The sequence below is a fragment of the Engraulis encrasicolus genome, chromosome 13, assembly GCF_034702125.1.
Source record: "Engraulis encrasicolus isolate BLACKSEA-1 chromosome 13, IST_EnEncr_1.0, whole genome shotgun sequence".
NCBI classification, from domain to species: domain Eukaryota; kingdom Metazoa; phylum Chordata; class Actinopteri; order Clupeiformes; family Engraulidae; genus Engraulis; species Engraulis encrasicolus.
In genome coordinates this window covers 49,364,865-49,390,835 of record NC_085869.1, presented here as the reverse complement: position 1 = coordinate 49,390,835, position 25,971 = coordinate 49,364,865, and the positions used below count along the sequence as shown (strand labels likewise).

Genomic DNA, 25,971 nt, shown 5'->3' with positions numbered 1-25,971 from the left:
GACTAGCGAGTGCAGTGTTGTAAATCACGTGGAATAAGTGCAGCGATTACCTGCGTAGCCTACTTAATTATGGAAGTGAGTGTCATTTGGACTGCCTATGGAATCAAGCCTACTGTCACCAAGCTCTTCCTGTCTCCCCAGCCTCGCAATGGATGGACACCTGGCCACCGCTCCTCCGCCTCCTTCGGAACGGATGACTGTGGGGGGGGATCTCCAAGGAAATTTGGAATTTCGGACTTGTATAGATTTGGGTGCCCCGGGACTCTTTTAGATTTCTGTTAGTTAATAAATATTATTTTAAAACTCAATATTTGTGTCTTGGCGTATTTGTGGTGTACAGTATACTCTCCAGGGTATTTGGTAACAAGGAGAGGTCTCGCTGGAAAAATGCGCACTTTCTCACCTGCGACACATAACCCGACAGTTGGTTACACTTAATTTGAGCACGAAAACAGCAATATCAGTCGCTTGCTAATTTTTTGCCAATGTGACAACATTAAATTCATTAGGGAAGTGTAGGTTAGGTTATCGCCCCAGCTGTTGGCGATGTGAGATAAATAGCCAACGCTTACACGCTCAAACGAAGCGCTGTTAGGTTACTGCGGTGAGGTGTATTGCACTCTCAGTAATTTTTACCAAACGAAAAAGTATCCACATCCAGACAACAAGTCTGAAGTTGCAATATTAGACGTTTCAAATCTTGCGATGCGATAATCGGTATGGCTTCTGGCTACACTCAATTTACATTTTGTCAGAGCTTGCACATTAATGCAATTCATCCGATCATCATTTAAAAAAAAAAAGAAAATTCATTACATTATTTAGGCTATTCTTTTTATGACTCTTCCTACTTCCTGGAGGTGTTCTCACACAATTTATAGGCATGTTGTTATCCGCTGAATCGGTGCGTGCTGGTGAATATGAGCATATATTAATATGCCGTCAGCATCGTCTAAAACATTCCAAGCGCTCCCAAGTGCCACCCGGCGGTTGTTTGGGTACACTGCAGTTAGGCCCGGTACGTACCGAGGTGGATGACGTGGCATTACCTCGGTAAAGGGTGTGCATTGTAGGGGGACCGACTGTATTAGTGAAATGGTACACACGTCACAGATTGGATGATGTATGTCTTTTCCCCCTGTTCACATGGTAACATTGATGATGTTGGTTTGAATACCAGCTTTAGCCATGCAGTGGTTATTTATAACTGAGTTGTAACGTACCTTACTAATTATCAGGAAGAAAGCGGCAAATGTGTAGAATGAAGGTCCTTGAGTTCATGTTGCCATGGTTATGTGCTTGTGTGTGTGTGTGTGTGTGTTTTTTTTTCCATTTTTAGAATAGTTAATAGCCTTAGTTTAATATGTATGCAAGTTGAACATGTTGGCTGAAAATCATACGGTCTGAAAATGAAGTGGATGAATCAGACGAGCATATTTCCCTGTATTTATGCCCATATTTGTTTCTAACGTGAAGACGTATTAAGCTGCACATATTGTCGAACATATTGTTGCCCATTTTTCCACCTGTCTCAACACACATTTGTTATGATGCAGGAGAAGATGGACAAAACCCTTCACCTCCTCAACAGCACAGACCCAGCTAGCATGGACCCAGACAGCCCCGAACTGGTCACATTGGAAGGTGTGTGCGTGTGCGTGCGTGCGTGTGCGTGTCTGTCCCCCCTCTTCACTTTGTCTATAAAGACAGGATCCGGCGTGTGTGTGTGTGTGTGTACAGTGTGTGTGTGTGTGTGTGTGTGTGTGTGTGTGTGTGTGTGTGTGTGTGTGTGTGTGTGTGTGTGTGTGTGTGTTTGTGTTTGTGTTTGTGTTTGTGTGTGTACAGTGTGTGTGTGTGTGTGTACCAGGTCCCCGTTTGATCACGGAGGACATGGAACATGCATTCATGCCTGTATAATGTGCACATTGAATGGCTCTTGATTGCCTGTTATTATGCAGCCGAAGTAAATCTGCATATTTTTAATAGAGAGAGGGTGTGCATGTATGCACGTGCGTGGGTGGCGTGTGTGGCATGTGTGTGTGTGCGTGTGTGGCATGTGTGTATGTGAGACTTTTTATGTCTTGTATAATGTGGATGGAAAGTGATGGAGTGACGGGGGTCTGTTATTGTGCAGGCTGTGCCAGAGTGCATGTGTGTTGTAATGGCAAGGCCTCGATATTGATCCCATCTTCACCTCTGACCTCTCCCAGGTGCCTGCGAACAGATGAACCCCCTGATTGACGAGAAACTGCAGGAGATTGACAGGTGAGATCGCTAAAGGAAAAGCGTCATGTGATGTCAAGTCAACTAATACAATTCCTTCTGGTATTATCAGATTTTATGATTGTATTCGATTTTATGTAATAAGATTCCCTCTAATTTTGCATACGAAACTCATTGCTGAAGATTTTTATCATATTTTGTATTCCTTTTGGTTTAGCTTCTATTTGATTCAGTTTGATGAGATTTCATATATCGGTCAGTGTTTCCTGCAGAATATTTTTCAGTCAAGGGGACGATAGGCGGCACACATCTGAAATAGGGCATGACTTTGTCTGTTGTCTGTGGTAGGTGTTTGTTGTCAAGGTGGCCACCTTAACAATAAAGTTTTGGGGTTTATCCAGCTTGTGTCTTGTGAGGTACGGTTATCGCTGATTGACACCATCGTAATGTGGTAATGCTCATTTGGCCTTTCCTATCGTGCTGACAAACGAAGGTAAACAATCTATTGGCATTTTGTCAAGAGCAGGCTATTTCCATTTCCGGTGTGCCTGCATATGTTTGTCTTGTCCTTTGTTGACCTCCTTCAGGGTCTGTTGTCACACAGGATGATAAGGATGTTTGCATAATGTCTTTCTCCTTCTCTTTGACGGCCTCTCTAGTTCTCATTTCCTTAACCTGTCACCTCTTCTTCCTCTTCCACCATTATGACTAAAGGTGCATTCATGTGCTCTGTGAATTGTACCAAAGGCTGACGTTGGAAGGACACATTAACGCTCCCCTTGTGGTATTATCCACTGAATAACTCGTAGAACATTTGTATACATTACAATCAGAGCTTCAAATTAACACCAGCCAACTGGCCAAATACTGGTAAAATTTTAGGAAAGACAAATTTATTAGCCACTTTGGCACATTAGTGAGTGTGTGTTTGGATAGTAACATAAACATCTACTAGCCATTTTGGCTAGTGATGAAAAAGGTTAATTAGAGCCCTGATTACAATACATAACGTAATGTAATGAAATGTAATGTAATGCAATTTAATATCTACTTCCCAGAGCACATGAAAGGCATATACGTCTTTGCATGGAGCCATCGTAGAGAGGCTAAGTCTATTGAGGACAATGTGCCGGTGCTGTCTTTTGGTAGTATGCAATTCAAGTTCTGGTAGCAATTTACTTACTGCCCCAGTTACACTAATTAGGCACTGTGCAGCAAATATAATAACACTATGTTCTTGCACTTTACCTTAGGGATCGGTATGCAAAGTATAAGTACATAATGGCCTCGGTTGCATGGGTCATGTAATTCCGGATTAATTGCATTTAATTCCAAATAAAATGTAATCCCACTTTGAAAGCATCATGTTAACACTTCCCAATTCAGAATTAAATGAAAGTGCAATGTAAACACCACCAACTATTTCATTCTGAATTATTAATTTGGAATTAGAAACGTCATGTGAACGTGGCCAAGAGTACATGATGATGATTCATGCAGGACAGTGATCTCATTGCCATTTCTCAAAGTGAAGTAGTTTTAAAATGTTCAAACCCCCAGAGGCCGCCATTGTCACTGTCACTTCCATCTTCAGACTCAAATGGCATGTGCGACCCGCATAGGCCTCACATCAGGCAGCTACTCACATGGAGCTGCTACAGAGAGCAGCTTGTGTAAGCCTCCACAGCAGCAGCTCCCAGGGAAGATGACAGGGTTAGGGCGAGGGGTGAGTTGTCCTGGGCCCAGAATTTTTCTCCCCATTGCATTGTATGTATTGAGGGGGGGGCTTCCAGATATGTGTAGTCAATTTATAGTCAATCATTGCATTTATATATTTTTTTTGTTCTTTTTAAATTTAGCAATATTAATGGGCGAAGAAATGTTTGTCTTTTGGAATATGCTGTCGGGTGGGTGGCCATGAAAATATTGTTAGGTGCATTTGTTTGGTTCCCAGCAGAAAAAAAAGATTGGCAACCACTGCTCTACAGTTTGGCTTGTTTCTTCTCCCCCTCAGGGAAGCGAAGAGTATGTGTGTGTGTGGGTCGAATCACACTGTCAACAGCTTTTTCCCATGGCATATCACCCTACCACACACACGCACACACACACACACACACACACACACACACACACACACACACACACACACACCAACCACACGCCACACCACCATACTACACTAAAACAGACACTCTGTTATGCAAAGTGCGCAGTGCGCACACATTCACTCGCTCAGTCTCTCCCCAGCAGTCTTGTCTCCTCAGCTTCTCTGCCTGTCTCTCTGACTCCCATGTCTGTCATTTGTTCTCCGCTTATGGCCAATCATCTCTTCCAGTGTCTGTGTTCAATTATATGGAGAATCAAAGTGCGTGTGTGCATGTGTGTTTGTGTGTGTGTGTGCGCGCGCAAGCGTGCGTGCATGCACATTCTATTTATCTGTGCGTGTGTGTGTGTGTGTGTGCGCGTGCGTGTGCGTGTGTGCGTGTGTGTGCGTGTGTGTGTGTGTGTGTGCGCGTGCGTGTGCGTGTGTGTGTGTTGCACTCTAATCTGTCAGTATGTGGGTGAGTAGGAGTAGGAGTCTTTGGTTACTGTGACTGTGTGTCCCTGTGACTATTTGTCTCTACGGTATGTGTAATGGTGTCCCTCTCTGCACTATTGTACATTGTAGGAAGCGTTCTGAACTGAATGCGAAGGTGCTGTGTGTAGCTTAGTGTGCCTGTGGCTCCAACTCAAAAGCCGAAAGCCCAACTGGGAAACTCCAACTCCCATTGTCATTGTGACACAGCACTCCACAGCACATAAGTGAACACTGCACACATCAAAATTGCATTGACGCCTCACCCGTGCAAGCCTCAATGGCGCCCGAAAGGGAGCAGTGCTCAGGGTACCTCGTTCATAGAGTAAGATAGCGGAGAGCACTGGTTAATTGCTAATTAACTTCTAAGTATTCATTATGACTGGGGAAATCATGCATGGAAAGTGGGATCTTGTCCATGGTCCGCCATTTTGAATTTCCAGAAATAGGCATTTTTAGCTGCAAAACTTATTCTACTTTGGTCATACCGGTAAATATTGGTTTATAAGTTATAAATATTCATCAACAGATCAAGTTTGGCAATAGACAGCACAGTTTCAATGACAAACAGTTGCAATACCTATTCTGGCCACCATCCTACACAGTGCACCTTTAAATATTCACGTACCGAACTGTGATTTGTGTATACCGTTACACCATTTGTATGTGTTGTGTGTTGCAGGAAGCATTCTGAGCTGTCTGAGCTGAACGTGAAGGTGCTGGAGGCCTTAGAGCTCTACAACCAGCTGATGAACGAGGTGCCCATCTACTCGCCTTACAGCAAGATGCAGACACACTACCAGCCATCCATGCCCATGCAGGTTAGTTATGCATCACGCACACACGTATGCACACACGCGTGCACACTCAAGGGCGCACGCACGCACACACACACACACACACACACACACACACACCTCCTCCGTAGTCCTAACTGGCACACACACGCATTGATGTAGACACACACACACACTAAAACAGCACAAAGACACACACAAACTAAAACAGCACAAAGACACACACACACACACTAAAACCGCACAAAGACATGGACACAGAACCATACACAGTCACAGGGATCCACATGCACAGACCCCAAGAACCACAGACCCCGACATGGACAAGTGCAAACCAACACTGAGAAGCGCACACTGATATTTACACACACACGCATATCACACAGACCTGGAGAAACACACACACATAGACACATAGACACACACACACACACACACACACACACACACACACACACACACGGACGCACGTGTCTTCTGCATGCGTCTGTAGTGATGTACCCTGAGTTTTGTGTTGTGTTGTCGGGTGGTTTGTTGCACAAAATCCTGATGCGCGGTGCACATGACAAGATAATGAGCTGCTGCTTAGGTTTCCATTGTTTGCCCACGCACACACAGCGCTGTCAACCACACATTTATCATTCCAACAGTGTTTGGTTTCACTACGGCAAATCACTTCTCCTCAGTGTGTGTGCCTAGTTTGAGTCTCGAAGCAATGTTGGAGCGCAGAACCACCTGCTGAATTAGAGGCAGTTTGTTAAGCAAACTATGTTAATTTGTCAGCTGTTTCCTTGCCATGCTGAGTTTTACTGTTATGTGTTATTTTGTATCTTGCCTCCCTTTCTTTCCCTCTCAGCCATTTCTCTCTTTTTCTTTCTCTCCTTCTCTCTTACACACACACACACACACACACACACGCACACACACGCGCACACACACACACTCCACATCTCATTTGCCCTCTCTTCTCTCTCTCTCTCTCTCTCTCTCTCTCTCTCTCTCTCTCTCTCTCTCTCTCTGTCTTTCTCTTTCGTTCTCTCTCTCTCTCTCTCTCTCTCTCTCTCTCTCTCTCTCTCTCTCTCTCTTCCCATCTCACTCTCTCGCTCTCTCGCTCTCACGCTGTCTGTCTCTGTCTATGTCTTCCTCTCTCTACCACAGAAAGTAAACCATTTTTGTTTTTTTTGTTTTCTTCTTTCCTTTCTTTCAAGGCTACCCAGGCCTGTTAGCAGGTGGCTACATGCCTGCTACAGTCCCACAGGTCCACCACACAGCGATAAATAAAATAAATGAATAACGTGAAATGAATAACAGTAATAAAAACTTTGTTCCTTCTCCCTCAGGGCTACCCAGGCCAGTTACCACCAGGTGGCTACATGCCCGCTTCCCTCCCCCAGGGCCACCACCCCACAACATCAGCAGCAGCAGTGGGACCAGCAGGTGTACCAGTAGCGGCTCAGGGCTACAGCATGGCTCCCCCTGCCCCTCAAGACCAGCCCGCCTCCCTCTGCTCCATGCCGGCCCCCGTCAGCGCCCCCGCCACCAGCCAGCCTGGCCCCCAGCCCCACTACATCAGGTGAGGAGCCTGTGTCTGTGTGTGTGTGTGTGTGGTTGTGAGTGTGTGTGTGTGTGTGTGTGTGTGTGTGATTGCTCTTGGTGCTGCCGCCAGTTAGCCTTGCCCTCAGCCCCACTACACCAGGTGAGAAGTGTGCATGTGTGTGTGTGTATCTGTTTGTGTGCCCCGGGCCCCACTACATTAGTGAGGTGTGTGTGTGCACTTCTAGCCAGCCTGGCCCTCATCCTCACTACATCAGATGAAGTTTGCGTGCGTGCGTGCATGCCTGCGTGGGTGCCTGCGTGCGTGCGTGCCTGCGTGGGTGCGTGTGTGCGTGCGTGTGTGTGTGTCCTCTGCCTCCCCACATCAGGTGAGCAGTGTTCTTGTCTACCTGCCTGCGGCTAACTGTACAGACAGTCCAGTCCAGTGTGTCAGGGGGTCAGAGTGAAAAGTGTGTGTGTGTGTCTGTGTCTGTGTCTGTGTCTGTGTGTGTCTGTGTGTGTGTGTGTGTCTGTGTGTGTGTGTGTGTGTGTGTGTGTGTGTGTGTGTGTGTGTCCACCTCTCAGCAAAGTCACTCTATAAAAGGCTCTGTGCCAAGTTGGCACTGGATCACTTTCTGCTACAGTAGCCGGAGCGGTGTGATGTCCTTCTCCATTAATAAGCGATGTAGTGCCAGGGCAGACTGGGCCGTCGCCAGGGGAGGGGAGAGCAGGACAGGTCATGTGGCCTCCAGGGCTTCACAGGGGCACACCAGAGGACTAGGATATAGATAGGGGTGAATGTAGTGGGGGGCAAAGTTATTTTCTATCAGAGGGCCAGCGGACAAGCAAAGAATACAGATTTGTACGGAACTGTGAGAATGGGCGAGTGTGATCCGAAGTTTCAGAGGGTGCATGCATCCACAGTTTTCTTGCAGTGCCTCTGGTAATGTCTGGTTCAGACTTTTTCTGTTTGTTTTGTTTTTGTTGGCAATTTTTCATGGTTGTTCACTAGGGTTGTAACTAAATTCTATCAAGAAATCGTGATGAGCAGAGCCACAAACCTGTATCTCGTTGCAAGAAGGCAGAATCGTGATGTGCCCTTTCAAAGTCCTATTTCCCTCCAGTTCAGAAAACCACCATAATATGAGGTGTGCTAGGCTAGTCCACGCATCCACTAACTAGATCCGCTGGGGGGGAGACGAGACAACCACCCTCTTCCTCACCCACAGGCTGTGCGGTGATCACCACCTCCACCTTCTCATGCGCACCTGCTCGTTTATATGGGCAGTCCCAGACAAACTAGCACTTTCGTCCCTGACTAGTGACGTGTGTCATATGAAAGTGTACTGCCAGCTGTTCTAACAAACTAGAACCCTGAAACCATGTGATGTGTCCTGTAAAAATAGGGTGTCTAGCGACATGTGAGCATTAGGACAGCTTTGACTGAGTCCCACTGAGCCTGCTGCCTCTCCTCTCCATGTACCCAGAAGTGACTGTGGTGCACTTAGCCATGAGCAGATGGGTCTCTCTCTCTCTCCTCTCTCTCTCCTCTCCCCTCTCCTCTCTCTCTCCTCTCTCCTCTCCTCTCCTGTCCTGTCCTCTCTCGTCCTCTCTGTGACAGATTGAGAGCAGCTGACCTGGAAAAGAGACGTGCATGGACCCCAGAGGTTTGTTTTTGGGTCCCCTCTAGCGGTCTCGGTGCCGCTCTGCTCTTCCATGTCACGCTCATGTCCAGATGTTACAGATGCCAGTATCAGGCACGCGTAGAAACATGATACAAAGAGATTTTATTTATGTATTTATTTTTTAGGTCTCAAGAGGGTTGAAGTCCCTGTGTAGCCTTTTGCTGCAGATGGGATTGCTGGCAATCGGACTGGCTGTGTGCTGGAAAAATAATCAACTACACTGGGACAACATCCCTATGACATTACAGAGAGCATTAACTAAAGGATGAAGTGTTTGTTATTACCATTTCTAAGAACAGGCTTGTAACAGAGGCTCTGTTTGCAAGGGTTACCCTATCTCATCACGTTCCTGTCCAGATATTAGTTAGGCCAGTAACGGACACAGACACACAGACAATGGATGTTTTTCATTTATTTTTATGCGTTTTTTGTCACTTTGAGGTCCCATCTGGCCACCTGCCTGTTTCCTTGTTGAAACAAAAGAGAGCACGTTTAAAAAGAGATGGCAGATGTGAAATAGCCTGAATTTGCTGAGCTTGCTAATTACGTTGCCCCAGTTGAAAAGACGCTTGTTAAAGTGATGTTAAAAGATGGGGAACTTTTGTTGTCTATGCTTTTTTTTCCCCTTCTGTGCTAAACTCATACAATGTACTGTAACTGTACTGTGCTGTGCTGCCAGGCAGTCACAGTTCAGTGTACAAGGTTATGTCGTGTTTATTTATTTATTTTGCATTTATTTATTTCAAAAGTGAATGTCAGCTGTCGCCATGCCCAATATGTCATGTTCAGTTGCACAGAAGGTGTGGTGACATTTTGTATGTTTTATGACAGAATTAGGCCTCGGGCCCCCAAAAATTTATCACAGATCAGCAGCCATAAGCATTTTTAAAACAGCTGCAGTGCTATTCTAAATAAATGCGGCCCTGATATAATTAGATTCTCTCCATTATTTGGCACCACTGGTGGAAGTCGCCACTCTGCCAGTTTGTTGGATTGCATGAGTATTCAACCCAACAACCCAGAATACACAACTGGGAGTGCTGACTAAAATCAATCGATATGTTACAGTAGTTGCATTTTGCATTGCTGTTTGAATGGTTTTATTGTATTGAAAATTGGATACGTAGCATTTTCAAAAAATAACTTGAAAATGCTGTAAAATAGAGGTGCAGCCAGGAAAACAGTTTTCAGGTTTTCACTCACATGCGATTGACGGAGAGAATATCCATTATAATGGGACAAAGACACTGAACATTTTTACAATCTCAATCTAAAGCAGAATTTTTTAGGTGAAACTTGGGCTGTCTTGAAACAACATTGGTGGCACAACAACATAACTCATGCAGTACAGTTATTTCAAAGCACTCAAAACCCTCAGACGGGGGCTGTTTGCATGCGTGACGTTTCTTTTGTCTGCTTAATGAATGGCATTGGTGAACAGTGAGTGCGCGTAGGATGGCTCAGACACAGACTCTGAGTCAGACAGCTCAAGTCCTTGGAAAGTGGCACATAAAGAACCTATGGGAACAAAATGTGCAGTTTCCCAGTATCCAGCCATGAAAAAAAGGATTTTAAGTGTGCTGACTCCTCACTCCAGAATTACAGTCAGCGTTTGTCCTGCACCCTTTCCTGGGATGTGCATTATCTTCACCTTCAACACAACATGCTGCACATTTTCCCCAGAAACTTTTAGCTTTCAAAAAAGATTTATATGTAAAACTCTGAAACAATGTTTTTTTTGCCCTTTTGGCCACCATGTACATTGAAACATGAATGATGAATGATCATTGACAGTCATATTTTCCTCACACAGAATGTTATGAACAATTTGGTGTTCTCAATTAATGAGAATATGCGATTTAGAAATGTATAATGATTAATATTATGAATAATAATAATAGTAATACATTTCTTGCTGTCCTTGTCTCTTCCAGCAGTCACATGAGCGGTCCCTACATGAACCCGGGTCCCGGAGGCCCCTCCCCTTACCCGGCACAGGTGGGCATGGCCATGGACATGTCAGCCTATCAGAACGCTAGCCACGGCATGCCTGGCCCCTCCTACCCGGTGGCTGGGCCGGCCCACCCCAGTGCCCAGCCTCAGCCTGCAGCCTTCTACCAGCAGCCTCTGCTCTAAGGCAGCAGCGCAACATTATCACCTCAGACGCCTCACCTCACCCCTCAGACTGCGTCTCCATGTCCTTGTCCATGTCCAGTCCAACAGACCATCAACCAACAAACCAACCAGCCCCACCACGCCTCTGTTAGTTTGGCTGAATGAGTACTGTAGTCTCCTCTGGTCTCTCTCTCTCTCTCTCTCTCTCTCTCTCTCTCTCTCTCTCTCTCTCTCTCTCTCTCTCTCTCTCTCTCTCTCTCTCTCTCTCGACATGGGTCTCTGCTTTCCCCCTCCACCTTCCCAAGCTCCATCCGATCACGGTGGCCATGACAACGAAAGCGCTCTCAAGACGACGACGAAACGTGGGAATGGACTCTTGAAGGACGATGGTTTGATGAAGGCACAGCTATCAGTGTGATCATGTCCTGACACAAGGGTTTTTTTGTTTTTTTTTGTTTTTTTGTGTGTGTTACCAAATCACTTGGTTGCTGAAGCAACCGAAATGCGTTCCGATACAAAATCTTTGTAGTTAGAGAATGTTCCATTCTACTGTATGTGTGGCCATACATCATAGGAGAACCAGTAGCATTGGACGCTTTTTCCACCACAGGAACTCTGGGCCATTTTAATTGTAGGGTTGGTATTGCTGCACAGTCATCACAGTCCCTGTCTCCTAATAAGCATGTCTTTCATGGACTTGAGGTATACTGCTGAGTGCTGCACCGTAGGTAGGCATACCCTACTAAGACATACTCACAAGTAATGGTAGATGGGTAAACGCCACAATTTGACAATAACAACCATCATTTTTGTAATCAGTTTCAGATAAACTATTCAAGGCAGCGGAGACAATAACAGCAGGTTGTTCGGTAGCATGAGGGAGGCACAGTCAGGTCCCCCTGCTGCACAGTGGAAACAAAGTCGGAAAGGAGGCGTCTAGGGGGTTATCATCCTGGTAAACAACCTGGTTCACCAGGGAGATTATTAGCCAGAGTTCCTGCAGTGGAAACAACACCTATTTTCAGCCAGTTGTGCTCCCCACCAGCACCATCAATAGCACCATCATCAATTTCTGGTCGTTCCTCACAAGACACTAGCTGGGGTCCAAAGGGGGTTTCTGGGATACCGTGGGACTAGTCTGACTAGAGGCTGCAATCACACGACAACGGATTGACGTCATCTGCTGGAAGGTTAGCTGTGACGCTTCCTCAGTTTGAAGGAAGCTAAACAGCGCTGAATGTTGTGGTGTTTTTCACGCAGATGACTGACCTCTTTGTTTTATTGTAATTATTATTATTATTATTATATGAGAGATTATGAAAAAGTTTATTTAAATGTCACTTCTCCGTACAGTTATGTCTCTGAAATGAATGTCACATTTTTGTTTTCTCTCCCGTTTGCTGTAATATAGATGATGCTCTTACTACTTTTGTGCAGGTTTATGTTTTATGTAGTTTTATTTGGAATTCACACGCTTTTAATCTTTTTTTTTATTTCTATTTCAGCAAGCTTAAATGTGAACCATTACCAAAATGCTTTTCTGCTTATTGTTCGTTTCTTTTTTTGTCTTTCTTTTTCATTTCTCTGTTGACTACAAGTGGCAAGTTTCTCCACCAAAGTGTACTTTTTCTTTTTTCTTTTTTCCCTGTCAGTTGAAAGGTGAACATGTTTGACCTCCTGACTGAAATGTACGCCGTACATATTACAAACCCCCCTCCCTTTGTCCTCTGAGGTTCATTTTCTAATCAGTCACACCGACGGACATGACAGACTCGGCCCCTTTAATCCGCTTTTAGCTGGCGCTGGTGTTTCTATCATGGGGGAGTGGGACTTGCTCAGGGTGTGAGGGCGGGAGCTTGGTAGGGGGTCCGACTGCGGAAGAGAGGAGACCGTCACCCGACGGACACTCAGCCACAATCTACAGATTCACAATCCAGTGTGCCAGCACACTTGGCATCGAGCGAGGGTTCCAGAAGCAATTCATGCCTATGATTTTTTTTTTTCTTAGGCTTAGTTGTCAAGTATGTAGGCAAAGACTTCAGAGACTTATCAATGTGGATGTGTGTTTGTTTGTGTGATTGTATGTGGGTGGTTGTTGTTGTGTGCTTATGTGTTCTTTTCATGACAAGTGTGGCTTCGAACGCAGTTCCACACTGAAAAAATACTCTTGTTTCTCACTGAGAGGACTTCTGGGAGGTTTTTTTGGAAGACAGTTGTGGTCAGTGAGTTTGGCAGGCATCGCTAAGCTTCTGTGGTGATGCCCCCTATGTATCATAACTTGTATTTTATCTGGGTTGTTCATTATTATCTTTATTGGATCGTTTCACCTATGTAATATATAGTCTTGTATGTAGAGTTGGATTTGGGGGGGGAAAAACGTACACTTAGGTCACATTGCAACACAGCAATCTAATCATGAGGCTGCTGGTGTAGAAACATGGGAAACAGTAGTTGATGAAATCTCAGATTAAAATACTGGATTTTTTTGTACAAAATCAGTAGTGCAGTTAGTGCACTATGTCAGGGGTGCTACTTCTCCTACAACTGGGTCACACAGATTTGTTGATTGGATTTTTTTTCTCTCTCTCTCTCCATGCCTTCATGGATATATTTTAAGACCCAACACATTTGGGGAATGACACATTTTTTTCCTTCAGTCCAGCTGGATAAGATTATACTATGATGATGATGATGACACCGATGACAAGTAATGAAGAAACATCTTTATTTTCTTATACTGCCTCTTTGCAAGATGTATAATAGATGTAAAGAAAAAAAACCTGGGATTATCTTTATTGCACCTTAACTTTATAAATAATGATTTACCACCGAATGCCTTGTTTTCACAATGGATGGTATGAGGAGAGGAGGAGACAATAGTTCAAAGGAAATTCAGTTGGAAAGCTGCTGTTGAACAATAACTGTATTGCATACCATGAATCAAATGTGTCGCTGGGGGGGTCCTGACCATTTAACAAGTAAGATCACTTTTGTAATATTCTTCCTCTACTTCCTGCATTTGTCATTTTTAAAGTTAGTTTTGTAACACAACTTAACGCTTTCCAAATAAAAAGAAACAATGGCATGTGTTTGAAAGTGTCGCTCTTTTCTGTGAGTGTGTGTGCCTTTGTTGTTTCCTAAAGTGGGCATTTTAGCAGAAAGCATTGGAAGGCTTTTAAGAGAGTGACCGTTCTTTCTGTCGGCAGATGGTTTTGAAGCGTGTAGGACCTAAGCTGTGAGTGTGTTTTCTCTCTCTCTCTCTCTCCCTCTCTCCCTCTCTCTCTCTCTCTCTCTCTCCCTCTCTCTCTCTCTCTCTCTCAAATGATCAGTAACAAGGCGTGTGTTTGCATGTGTGTCTTTCACATTTGATATTTGCCAAGCTCTAGGCTAGGGCTTTGGACCACCAGAGGGTCCCCATGCAGGTAAAGGTCTCCAGAGGATGCCCAGGTAGGGATGCCCAGGTAGGCCTAAAGGTCATCGTCTGTAGTGCTGCATGACTCACCTGACCTCATCTTGTCTTCCACTTTAGCCCTGGAATGTGCAGACAGCATCTCCGCATGACACTGTATTGTGGATTTGTATACACGTAGGTAGGGCCGCTGACAGCCTTTGCAGGCACAGGACAAAGTCATCTGAAAGGGCCCTCTATCCAATACATGCAATGTAATGAGAGCCCAGTTTTGCCCCCCCTCTTCCCCAGGGCCCGGAACAGCCAACCCCTTTGCACCCCTCTCTGTGCAGCCTATACAGTACGTAGGTGACCCCTCATGGGTTACTACTGTGAAGGCTTTGGTTGATGCCTGGCTTTGTTCTGAGATCAATGGCGTACATAAAACGGTGCTGACGCATGGGAACTATAGGGTTTCTCAAGGGATTCAGATTTACATCATCTCTCATGGTCAATTTGGTTAAGGTGTGTGTGTGTGTGTGTGTGTGTGTGTGTGTGTGTGTGTGTGTGTGTGTGTGTGTGTGTGTGTGTGTGTGTGTGTGTGTGTGTGTGTGTGTGTGTGTGTGTGTGTGTGTGTGTGTTTAACCTTGAACAGGTAAGAGGAGATACTCATTTTTTTTTAATTCCTACAATGCAACACTCTCCACAGCCTGGAAAAACTGTTCAGATTAAAAGCACTTCAAGTATTGCCTTAATCTCAAACAACTTTAATTAAAGAGATTAAATGTCCACTCCACACAGAGAGATGATCATCTAACCACGTTGATCCATGACGAGAAGAAATGTGAACTGAGAGGTGTGTGTGAAAGTTTGTCATAAATAAGAGAGATTACATTTGTTTCAGTTTGCAAACCTTCTTTCGGTAATAATTTAGAATTAGCCTGCCTATATAATAATTTATGAGCCATAATTAGAAAATACATCACCAGATTTGAGCACAAAGGCACGCGAACCTTTCCGGTAGGCTACTGCAGTTTAGTAGGCCTCCGAAATTGAAGATTATGATGATGAGCGCGATTCACAAAAGCTGTTGTAGCCTAATGTGACATTACTAGTTGGATGCGGAGGAGAGGGGGAGGGTTGGACAGCTGTTCCACAAACACTCGGTACTATAGGTCAGGAGGATGCGCTAGCGGTAGCCACGTGTCACTGCGTGCGCTTCGTAGTAGGCAGGCTTCTGCGTAGCTCAGTGGTTATCCGGAGAGACCCCCACTCGGCAAGCGCAAGAGGACAAGACGAGCGATTATTATTTTTACCCCTCTCGTTGCAGCGCAAGGACTGAAAGTCAAACTGGAGCAAACAATCGCTTACCCTCAGTGGACGGGCACCGAAAGGCAGCCACCACCGTGGACCGATGAACTTGCGGAGATGTCCCGACATATTTACACCCGCCACGGGATAGGCGACGGTGTCCAAAAGCAGCCAGTGTTCCAGGTAGGTATACTGCGATAGTGCATGGATTGCTGCATTAATTGACCAGGGTCCTTAGCCTGTGCGATCGTTATATTAACGAGACAATGGAAAAAGTGTTAAAGGTTAGCTTTAATTGAGTTTAAAACATGTGCACGCATGTATGCAATATTCCATTGCACCCCTGCCATCCCTTCTTGCGCATGGATCTGGATTTGGCATCATTAGCGCTAAACTATGGTTTTAGACCAAGTCTGGATTGAATATTTTTTAGTATTTATCTGCAATTTACTTTGCACAATCAGTCTCAGGTTGTTTTGCAATCACCTTGCAAGCAGACCCGCATAGGATGCGATAGTGAGGTACCGTACTCTGCCATCACCAGTAGTCCATGCCGCGACTTCATCACCTTTCGCCACCGCGTAATAGAATCATAAATAACCCTCTTTCGACTGACATGATTTATTGACCCAGCTCATTAGTGCGAAATGACTGCATTGAACCATTAATGGTTTTTTTTTATGCAGCTCATTTTAAATGAACACAGAATAGCCGAACTGACTGACCCAGTTTGGTCCTTGGTTTGTAATAATGGTGTGATAACAGCAACCTGCCCCAGCAATAACACTGCATTTCCCATCACCATCTTTACTTGTTGCAGGTAGCAGTTAATAAATAAAGCTATTTCCTTTTCAATGAAATTGTGTGTTACAACCTGACTCATGTTGGGGGGGGGGGCCATCTGATCATGTATGATATATTATTATGTAGCCTATTACTTTATTATATGTAATGAGGAGGGAACTATAAGCATCAAATAAGTGTAACGTTAATTGTGACCCAGACATATTTGGCCCAAATACCTGCACAGCATTACAATACTATGCGGACGGCTTGGTGTTGTTGTGTTGTTCGGTAGCCCAATGGACATGGCATGGGGACTCCAGCAGTGTTGAAGTGATGCACAGTGGCACACTGTGTCTCTCTCACACACAGCTTTTCAGTCAGCATAACTATCTGTCAGCAAATACAGGCTGTATACTGCAAAGGCTTCACATCGATGGTGCTGGAGTAGAGGGCTTTGCCACAATATTTGTATAATATCTTGTTTTCTGGGCCTTTTTTAGCCTTAATTAAGATAGGACAGTCGGCGATGGATGGTGACAGCTTTATGGGATGGCACCTTGGCCCACCGAGCCACGGCGCCCCATTTACATTTAAGTTGATGGCAGTCAGTTAGAATTTTATGTTCTGGTGTAATGCTGTAATTGGGGAATTGGAATTGGACGTTTGTGTGGGGGCAAACAGGTCACTTGTTCCGTGCCCAGGAAGAGAGGGGGCGTGGAATTGGGTCCTCATTACATTGGGTTTGGGGCCCTTTCAGATGACTTTGCCCTGGGCCCAGGCAAAGCTGTGAGTGGCCCTGAATGATCCTGCTGTACTGTGACCAAACAGGAGGAACAACCGCAATGTTATTTATCTCAAGACATCAATTTGACAAAAACTAACAGGCATGTTTACGTGATTTATAAATCAAATGCCAACGGGGCAAATTTTATGCAGATGGCAATAGCATGTCTGGGGCCCCATAATGTATTCATGGAACACCCGCCTGACTCAATAGGATATGACCTCTGAGTCTGAGCATGCTCGGATCGATGATATTCCATGCCTTGGTGGCATTATAGGCCAGAAATACTGTATAGCTTATTATGCAACAGACAATGCAATGTCCTCCAGAACAACACTTTTTCGAATGTGAAAGTACCAAAAGTAGTTCTACACCCAAAACCACAAACCTTAAATCACTTAATGAGGCTGGAGTGTACCACAGCTGTGGCGTCAGCCTAACACTGCTGTAGTTTTACTGTAAGAGGAAAGGATGGGGAATGGTGGGGAGAGGAGAGGAGTGTGGTGAAGAGAGGAGAGGAGTAGACGTTAGAGCAAAGGGAGAGGGGGAGAGGAATAGAGGTGAGTGCAGAGGGAGAGGAGTAGAGGTGAGAGCAGAGGGAGAGGGGAGGAGAGAGGAGTAGAGGTGAGAGCAGAGGGAGAGGAGAGGAGGTGAGTGCAGAGGGAGAGGGGAAGAGGAGTAGAGGTGGGTGCAGAGGGAGAGGAGTAGACGTTAGAGCAAAGGGAGAGGGGGAGAGGAATAGAGGTGAGTGCAGAGGGAGAGGAGTAGAGGTGAGAGCAGAGGGAGAGGAGTAGAGGTGAGAGCAGAGGGAGAGGGGAGGAGAGAGGAGTAGAGGTGAGAGCAGAGGGAGAGGGGAGGAGAGAGGAGTAGAGGTGAGAGCAGAGGGAGAGGAGAGGAGGTGAGTGCAGAGGGAGAGGGGAAGAGGAGTAGAGGTGGGTGCAGAGGGAGAGGAGTAGAGGTGAGTGCAGAGGGAGAGAGGGAGAGGAGTAGAGGTGAGAGCAGAGGGAGAGGAGAGGAGGTGAGTGCAGAGGGAGAGGGGAAGAGGAGTAGAGGTGGGTGCAGAGGGAGAGGAGTAGAGGTGAGTGCAGAGGGAGAGAGGGAGAGGAGTAGAGGTGAGAGCAGAGGGAGAGGGGAAGAGAGAGGAGCACTGCCCTATAAATGCAAAGTGCAGTAACTACAGTAACTGCAGTAACTAGTCAAAAAGCCTGAAAATGGTCTTCATAACATCTTCAGCATCTTGTGACAAAAGCCTTATGGTCCAAATATGCCCCATTTTAGAGATATGGCTATGTCAGATTTGCACTAACTACAATATCCAACATAATGCCAGTATGTTAGGCCTTTTTCTCAGTTTAAATGTTTTTTTGTAGAGTAGAGGTGAGAGCAGCGTAATAGAGGAGGGAGGGAGGGTAGAGAAGTTGTGTGTGGAGGGGGAGGGGGAGGGGGGAGGGGAGAGAAAGGGAAAGGAGAGGGTTAGGTCAGCCCTGGTGCTGTGTTTTGGGGGTGTGAAGAGGAATGGAGGGGAGGAAAGAGGAGAAAAAGAGAAGGGAGGGTAATGGTGGGGTAAGAAGAGGAGAGCGAGGGATGGGGAGGGGGAGGGGGAGGGGAAGGGGAAGAGGGGATTGTGTGGCCAGGCAGGCAGGCAGGCAGGAGTGTGCTGTGTTTTGGGGGTGTGAAGGTGCCCTTGTCCTGTCAGGGGGAGCGACTGGGACTGAGAGAGAGTGATTTATACCCCGTTTCCTCTCCACAGGCACCTACTCACTCACGCCTAGTGTCTCTCTCTCTTTCTCTCTCCCTCTCTCCATCTCTCTCTCCATCTCTTTCTCTCTCTCTCTCCATCTTTTTCTCTCTCTCACTCACTCACTCTTTTTCTCTACCCTCTCTCTATCTCTCTCCATCATTATCTTAAACGCTCTCTTCCACCTCTCTCTCTCTCTCTCTCTCTCTCTGCAGGCCAACCGAGGCACCTACTCGCGCCGCAGTAGGCTCAAGAGGTCGGACGGCAGCACCACCTCCACCAGCTTCATCCTCAGACAGGTGAGACCGGTGACACACTCACCTTTCGCCGCTCACTCGTAGCCAGAACTTGCTTGTATAAGGTTTTTTTCTCCCTTCCATTCACTCTTGGAACATTGTCATGTTCTGTTTTTGCCTTTCGCTCACAGTTGGAACGGTGTCAGGTTCTTTTCTCTCTCTCTCTCTCTCTCTCTCTCTCTCTCTCTCTCTCTCTCTCTCTCTCTCTCTCTCTCTCTCTCTCTCTCTCTTTTTTGTGCTTTTGCACATTCTGGGTACACCGAGTACTTTGCCTGTCTGGTACAAAAAGTGCATCTGTTTCCTTCATGAAGTTTGTGAAGGGCTTCTGAAGGTGCCCATATCGTGAAGCCCTCTACAGTGATGGTAATTTTTTTTATACAAAGGTGCTACAAATGTTCACTACACTAGATTATTTAAAGGATAACGTCAGCCAATTTCAACATGCAGTTGTAATGGTCACAACTGCCCTGGACTTGTCAGTACCTGAGATTTTTTTTCTTCAGCCTTTTCGGAGATCCTGGTCATTGTAATGGGAGCAGAGTTTGTTTACATTTACAGTAAACATCTTGATTTATTCCCAAAAACATCCAAAAGGTTATGCAGGTTGTCAGCAGACAACTATCCAACAGCGATACCTTTTGGGATAATATTTGGAGTAGGCCTATGTTAAGAAGGTTTTTAATGTAAACAAAATCTGCCCCCATTAGAATAGCTCAGATCTCGGAAAGGGCTGAGCCAAAAAATGCAGCATCACCGGGTACTGACAAGTCAAGAGTAGCGTGAGCAATACAACAGCATATTGGAATTGGCAGAGGTTCTCCTTTAAGTTTGCATAACCTTTGGAAGGAGAACTGTTCTACATGCATGTCAGATGTTCCAGATGTTGCGGCAACACTGCTGTAATTATTTCCTCTCTTGTTCCTCTCAAAGTGCTGTTCAAAGCCATCTAAAATGTCTCAAGGTGGCTATTGAAAATGTTCAGACAACATGTAACAGCATGGACTGCGAAAGTGTCGGGAGTGATGATGGCAGAATTATGTCTGGAAATTGAGAGTGGCTTTGAAGTACCGCAGAGGCCTGACCACTTAACACATGCTGTGTGTGTGTGCGTGCGTGCGTGCGTGCGTGCGTGCGTGCGTGCGTGCGTGCGTGCGTGCGTGCGTGCGTGCGTGCGTGCGTGTGTGTGTGTGTGTGTGTGTGTGTGTGTGTGGTGTGTGTGTGAGAGAGAGAGAGAGAGAGAGAGAGAGAGAGAGAGAGAGAGAGAGAGAGAGAGAGAGAGAGAGACTGAGCGAGAGAGAGAAAGAAAAGTGTGTGTGTGTGTGTGTGTGTTTGTGTGTGCGTGGGTCTGTGTGTGCATTTGTATGTGTGTGTGCTTGAGTGTGTGTAATGTGCATGTGTGAGTGTCCTCTCGCTTCTGAGCGAGTGGGCGGACAAGACCAGATCAAGGGGGTTGAACTGCCTTGATTTGCAGAGGTGACGAGGGACACGGAGAGGTCCGAGTGCAAGTGAGGCGAGGCGAGGTGAGGCGAGCTCTGTCCCTGTTGGCCTCGCTCAGATCCAGCCAGCCCAGCAATACCGATGCTCACTGCCGATGCATAATTGATAAAGAGCAGAGCTGGCTGAGCCTCAGAGAGAGAGAGAGAGAGAGAGAGAGAGAGAGAGAGAGCTGCCATCCATCCATCCAACAGTACATCTGTCCATCCATCCCCAACACTGATGAATGCTAATGTTCCCTGCGCTACGGAGCACATTATCACCATTATTTCTTTTGCGGGCCTCTCAAAGCTTCAGAAGGAGAGACCCTATTAAGAGGCCCAACCCCAAACACAACGTGTTGCTATGGGTAACCATCACCATAGCCACCACGGCGTGATACAAAGCTCTTCGCGCTTGTCAGTCAGTTACGCTAGAGGTGGCTATACTTGGTACACCTTAGATCTATATGTCCTACCCTACAAAAGGCCACTTTACCATGGTGTGAAACTGATAAAGTTTACTTTTGGAAAATATGTATATTCTACTTGCAGTTTCAGAGTAATAGCAATGACTAAAGCTCTTTTTTCGCATAGTATTTTCAACATATTCGGTCACATTCATGATCAATCAATGTTCATTGTTCAATGTTCAAGAAAAGCAATAACGAATACTCTAGTCTAGCCAATGTTTTAGGTGTTTTTAACCCCTTAGCGCAGCACTATGGCTCTCTGTAATGTCATAGCAATGTTGTTATGATGTAGTTAAACATTTTCAGTAAGTGAATAGTGTCACCGGCAACCCCTGCTGCAGTAAGAGGCTACGAACATATTTGAACTCGCCCGTAGATGGCCATTGTAAAGTCAATTGAGACAAAATCTAAATTAGCCAAATAACGGAGACAGCAGCAAACATCAAATAAACGTGAGGGGGAATCTAAAACATTGAAGACAATTCAGGAAAGGGGGCTCAATGTTCAAAATAGTGCACTTGTCCTTTAACATCAGAGGTAACACAACACACACAAACACTAGAAGATCTGAATTCCTCATGCGCAAGGCTTTCAAGTTCTCAGGTTTAGATGGAGACCTTAATGCCACAACTGTGGACAGCTTTTCCTCTCTCAAGCGGTTTTGCACTCCTGACAAGTCTGTCAGTGGGGATAAGAGCTGAGGGCGAGTGGAGACACCTCCTGCTGCTTGGCAGCGCTGGCTGGGGAGCTCTCCATAGGAGATAGCAGAGGGATAGGAGGAGAGTTAGCGCAGGGATGAGCTGAGCTAGCTGGAGGCTATGCTAATGAGGGCATATACTGTAGTGCAGGGCCGGGATAACGCACAGGCTAGATATGGCTGCAGCCTAGGGGCCTCCACCTTCCAGGGGGCCCCCGATGGTCCAAAAGTCAAAAATTGCAGAATTGTGACAAGATGCAATATTGAAAAAATTAATCTGTAATATAGAGTTTAAATCGGTTTTAAATCTTGTTAATAGCTGGCACAGCTGGCAGGCATGATATTCTGAATTCCTAGTTTTTTTTATGTAAATTCGTTGTGAAATTTGCCATCCAGGGCAGCCCACAGCAGCCTGTAGTCTAGGGGCCCCGGGCCATCTTAATCCGGACCTGTAGTCAGTGCATACTGTGTTGGTGGTGTGCAGTACATGATCTATAATTTATGTGGTTGGTAGAGTTGTTTGAACATTGTGTGATGAACAGGGCTTCTGTATTTCAACTGTCTGTCCTGTATAGCCATAAGTCCAACGTACTGTATTTCTTGCAAAAAGGGAAAGAAATCTAGTGCCACACGGATGTCTATTTTCTGTAATTTATTTTTTAGTGCAGTGAGACTAACGTTTCGACATGCATCTCCTCCGAGGACTCTGATGAAGACGCATGTCGAAACGTTAGTCTCACTGCACTAAAAAATAAATTACAGAAAATAGACATCCGTGTGGCACCAGATTTCTTTCCCTTTTTGCTTATGTTTTAGTCCTGCTCTGGTTGCACCGGATTGTTAATTTAGAAGCGCGGAGTGCGTATCTCCTTTGTTTTGTAAGTACTGTATTTCTTATATGTGTTGTACAGTGTATAGTGTATAATTTATGCGGTTGGTAGCGTTGATGAAAATTGTGGGAGCATGGAGTCTGCAGGTCAGCTGTTGTTACTGTAGGTCTGGTATCCAGTAGGCCCACTGTCAGGGATGGATTAGGATTCTATGGGCACCTGGGCCAGTCAACAAGAAAGCCCCCCCTCCATGGGTGTTGCTTGTTAACAAAAATATTTGGGGTTTTAGACCAAATGTTGGAGATGCTGTTGTGGGGTTCGGAAGTTTATTCACTAAGAATTTTTGAAAATACAGTTGTTAAAAGAGTGATTTTTAACTCTGAGAATGGAAATATAGAGGCTTGGGCTTCAGGGCCTCCTGACTCTTGGGCCCCTAGGCCTGAGCCTGGTAGGCCCGTGCAGTAATCCATCCTTACCTGCTGTATATTATACTGTATGTGTGGTTAATAGTGTGGTATAATTCATTGTGGTTGGTTGTGGAGTTGATGGGAATTGGAATGGGAACAGGGATTCTTTGGATACTGTAGAGCGGTGATGTCAAACTCAGGTCATTTTATTTGGCCCACCAGATCATTTCAAATATATATTACTGCTAGCCCACATACACCAGTATGTAGGGTAATATAACTTCAACACAAGCTTTTGTTTGTCACAGGAATATGACTGAGCCCAGGACAGTGTAACATCTCACACTCAGCTCATATACAATACATGCAGTACAGTGCAATACAATACAATACAATACAGCACAGTGCAATACAATACAATACAAAATGTATTTATAAATCACAGTATCACTACTATGAAGTTGACTCAAAGCGCTTAATCAAAATACACACATACACACACACATTCCCACATTCACAAACCAGCACTGGAGGCTACTGTACGACGCCAATTGAGTTCACGTTCACACGCATACACACACGCACACACACACACACACACACACACACACACACACACACACACACACACACACACACACACACACACACACACACACACACACACACACACACACACACACACACACACACAGAGTAAAAAAAAGATTAGCCTGGAAGTGCAAGATATAGGCCTACATCAGAATGTGTTCAGGTACACTTGAACTACCATATAGGATGGGAGTGAATGTTGGTGGAAATTGCCTTGTAAAATATTGTGTGCATGCATAGTTTTATTTATTTCTTTTTTTTAAAATTCATTTTGAGTTCGGCCCCTACTTTGTCCAGGATTTTGATTTTGGCCCTTGGTGAATTGGAGTTTGACACCCTTGCTGTTGATACTATAGGTGTGGTACGCAGAGGGCCCGCTGTGTATTATACTGTGCGTGTGTGTTTCAAAATACTCCTTTACTAAGGCCCTTACTCTGAACAGCATAAGTAATACCAAGATCACTTGTGAAGAGGTGCGTGTGTAACTGAGGTGTTCCTGCGCAGTACGCCACTCGTGGCTCCAACTGGCCACCTACCAGTCAGCGCTCCAGTTGGGGCATGGGAGGCACAGCACAATACTGCTGAGCTACAGGACCAGAATTCTGAATTATTAATATGGAATTAGAAACATAATGGAAACATAAACCACTGACAGATGACTGAAAGGGCTCTTCTTTGTCAAAGAGGCTGAAAGTAAGGAGTAGGGCTGGGTAATATGACGATATATATCATTATCGTGATACAAAAGTGTATATCGTGACCTTTCTCCTATATCGTTTATATCGTGATAGTAATTTTATCAGTTTTATGCAATTGAATATCATTTAATTGCATTTCATGTTGTCACAATACACACAATAAGTTAATGTAACTGTAAAAATGAGAATAAAAAGATCAATCTTAAAGAAAGGTTGTTTTGCGACATGAAAAAATGAAGAGCAAATAAAGAGAATAACTGAAAACGTATGTAATTGTGCTATATCGTGATATATATCGTTATCGTGATATAAAGTAATCCATATCGTGATATTGTTTTTTTCCCATATCGCCCAGCCCTAGTAAGGAGTGGAGATCACTAGTAGCATTAACATTGATTTCTACTGTGCCCATCATTCCAAGGACTTGGTGTGTCTTTAGTAGGCTGCCTGCCTACTGGTATTACACAAAGGGCACTTTCTAGAAAATGTGTTAACTTAAGAACTGTGCCATTAATCAAGAGAAGACACCAGTTGTAATCTTCTTGGTATGAGCAATCAACCATTACTAATCGTTAAATCCAGTGCACTCTTCTTTGTCTGTGTGATCATGTGCTGCTCGTAAAAGTACTACCACAAGTTCACAAGTCATGTGATTCTGCCAAGACCAATACATGTACGTTTAAATTGTCCATGATTGTGAAATGTCAACAGGCCAAAATGTAAAGAACAGTTTTAGTGATCAAGTTTTGTTATGTCCGCCTAGCCCTACCTTTGAGACCGATTTCTGCTGGGCTTTTTTGTTTGTGACTCGGCTATGGCCATTTTACTAATTTACCAATAGATAATAAGTCTGAGAAGTGTTCTGTGCCAGCTGTGTTCTGCTGCTTCCTCTGTTCCTGCCCTTAGCTCACGGACGATAAATTCGCTCACCCATCTGAGCCATGAATTGCAGTGACAAAGACAGCCCATCGTTTCAAAATATCATTTTGGACAGTGCAGTCCCACCCCCGCTGCCCTCACTTTCGTATTTTAAAACAGAACAGATACATCTAAAATACCCATGTTGCCCCCACAATCCCCAAAGTGACAAGATAACAAAACCTGCTAAATGATTTGGACATATCCTGCCCTGCAGACACCATCCTCTCTCTGCACCTGTGGCTCAGCCTCGCTATAGCTCATACTCGCCTGCAGAGGGCGATGGTAGGACAGTTTGTGCCTGCAGTAGTAGACGTGGACACTTTTGTCCCCTCTGTATGGATGTGGTGATACTAAGTATTTATTGGCATCGGCATTCATTGGTATTTTTTGCATCGACCCAGTAAGACACGGCCCCTGTTATAAATAAGGTCTTGCCAAAGTAGCAACGATCCAGTTGTAATTAATTATTAAAGGCCCTTACTGTCATAGTGGTGTGGTATGGTAGTATCTTTTCAGTGACTATTACAGCATTCCACTGGTGGAACGATGTTTGTCAAGGGGCTACGTTAAGATTTACAAATGTTTTTGTAACTATACACAGAGAAGTTGTGAGGCTAAACATGATATACATCATATACTTTTGTTGGTGAA

General features: G+C 45.1%; 2 protein-coding genes across 3 annotated transcripts in view; both read left to right on the top strand.

Moving 5' to 3' along the window:
- Nucleotides 1-14,017, top strand: part of stam2 (signal transducing adaptor molecule (SH3 domain and ITAM motif) 2) — a 29,231-nt gene extending 15,214 nt beyond the window's left edge. Inside the window, exons 11-15 of one of the 2 annotated variants that reach the window (XM_063214189.1) lie at nucleotides 1,557-1,644; nucleotides 2,211-2,265; nucleotides 5,481-5,619; nucleotides 6,936-7,168; nucleotides 10,751-14,017. In XM_063214189.1, the coding sequence (XP_063070259.1) occupies nucleotides 1,557-1,644; nucleotides 2,211-2,265; nucleotides 5,481-5,619; nucleotides 6,936-7,168; nucleotides 10,751-10,949 (714 nt within the window). In that variant the 3' untranslated portion in view covers nucleotides 10,950-14,017. Of the gene's footprint in view, nucleotides 1-1,556; nucleotides 1,645-2,210; nucleotides 2,266-5,480; nucleotides 5,620-6,935; nucleotides 7,169-10,747 lie in introns of both variants that reach the window. The other variant, XM_063214188.1, reaches the window with a different exon arrangement.
- A 1,727-nt stretch (nucleotides 14,018-15,744) lies between these two features.
- cacnb4a (calcium channel, voltage-dependent, beta 4a subunit) overlaps nucleotides 15,745-25,971 on the top strand; it is a 47,345-nt gene continuing 37,118 nt past the window's right edge. The window contains exons 1-2 of the mRNA XM_063214186.1: nucleotides 15,745-15,810; nucleotides 19,151-19,234. Of these exons, the coding sequence (XP_063070256.1) occupies nucleotides 15,745-15,810; nucleotides 19,151-19,234 (150 nt within the window). The remainder of the gene's footprint in view (nucleotides 15,811-19,150; nucleotides 19,235-25,971) is intronic.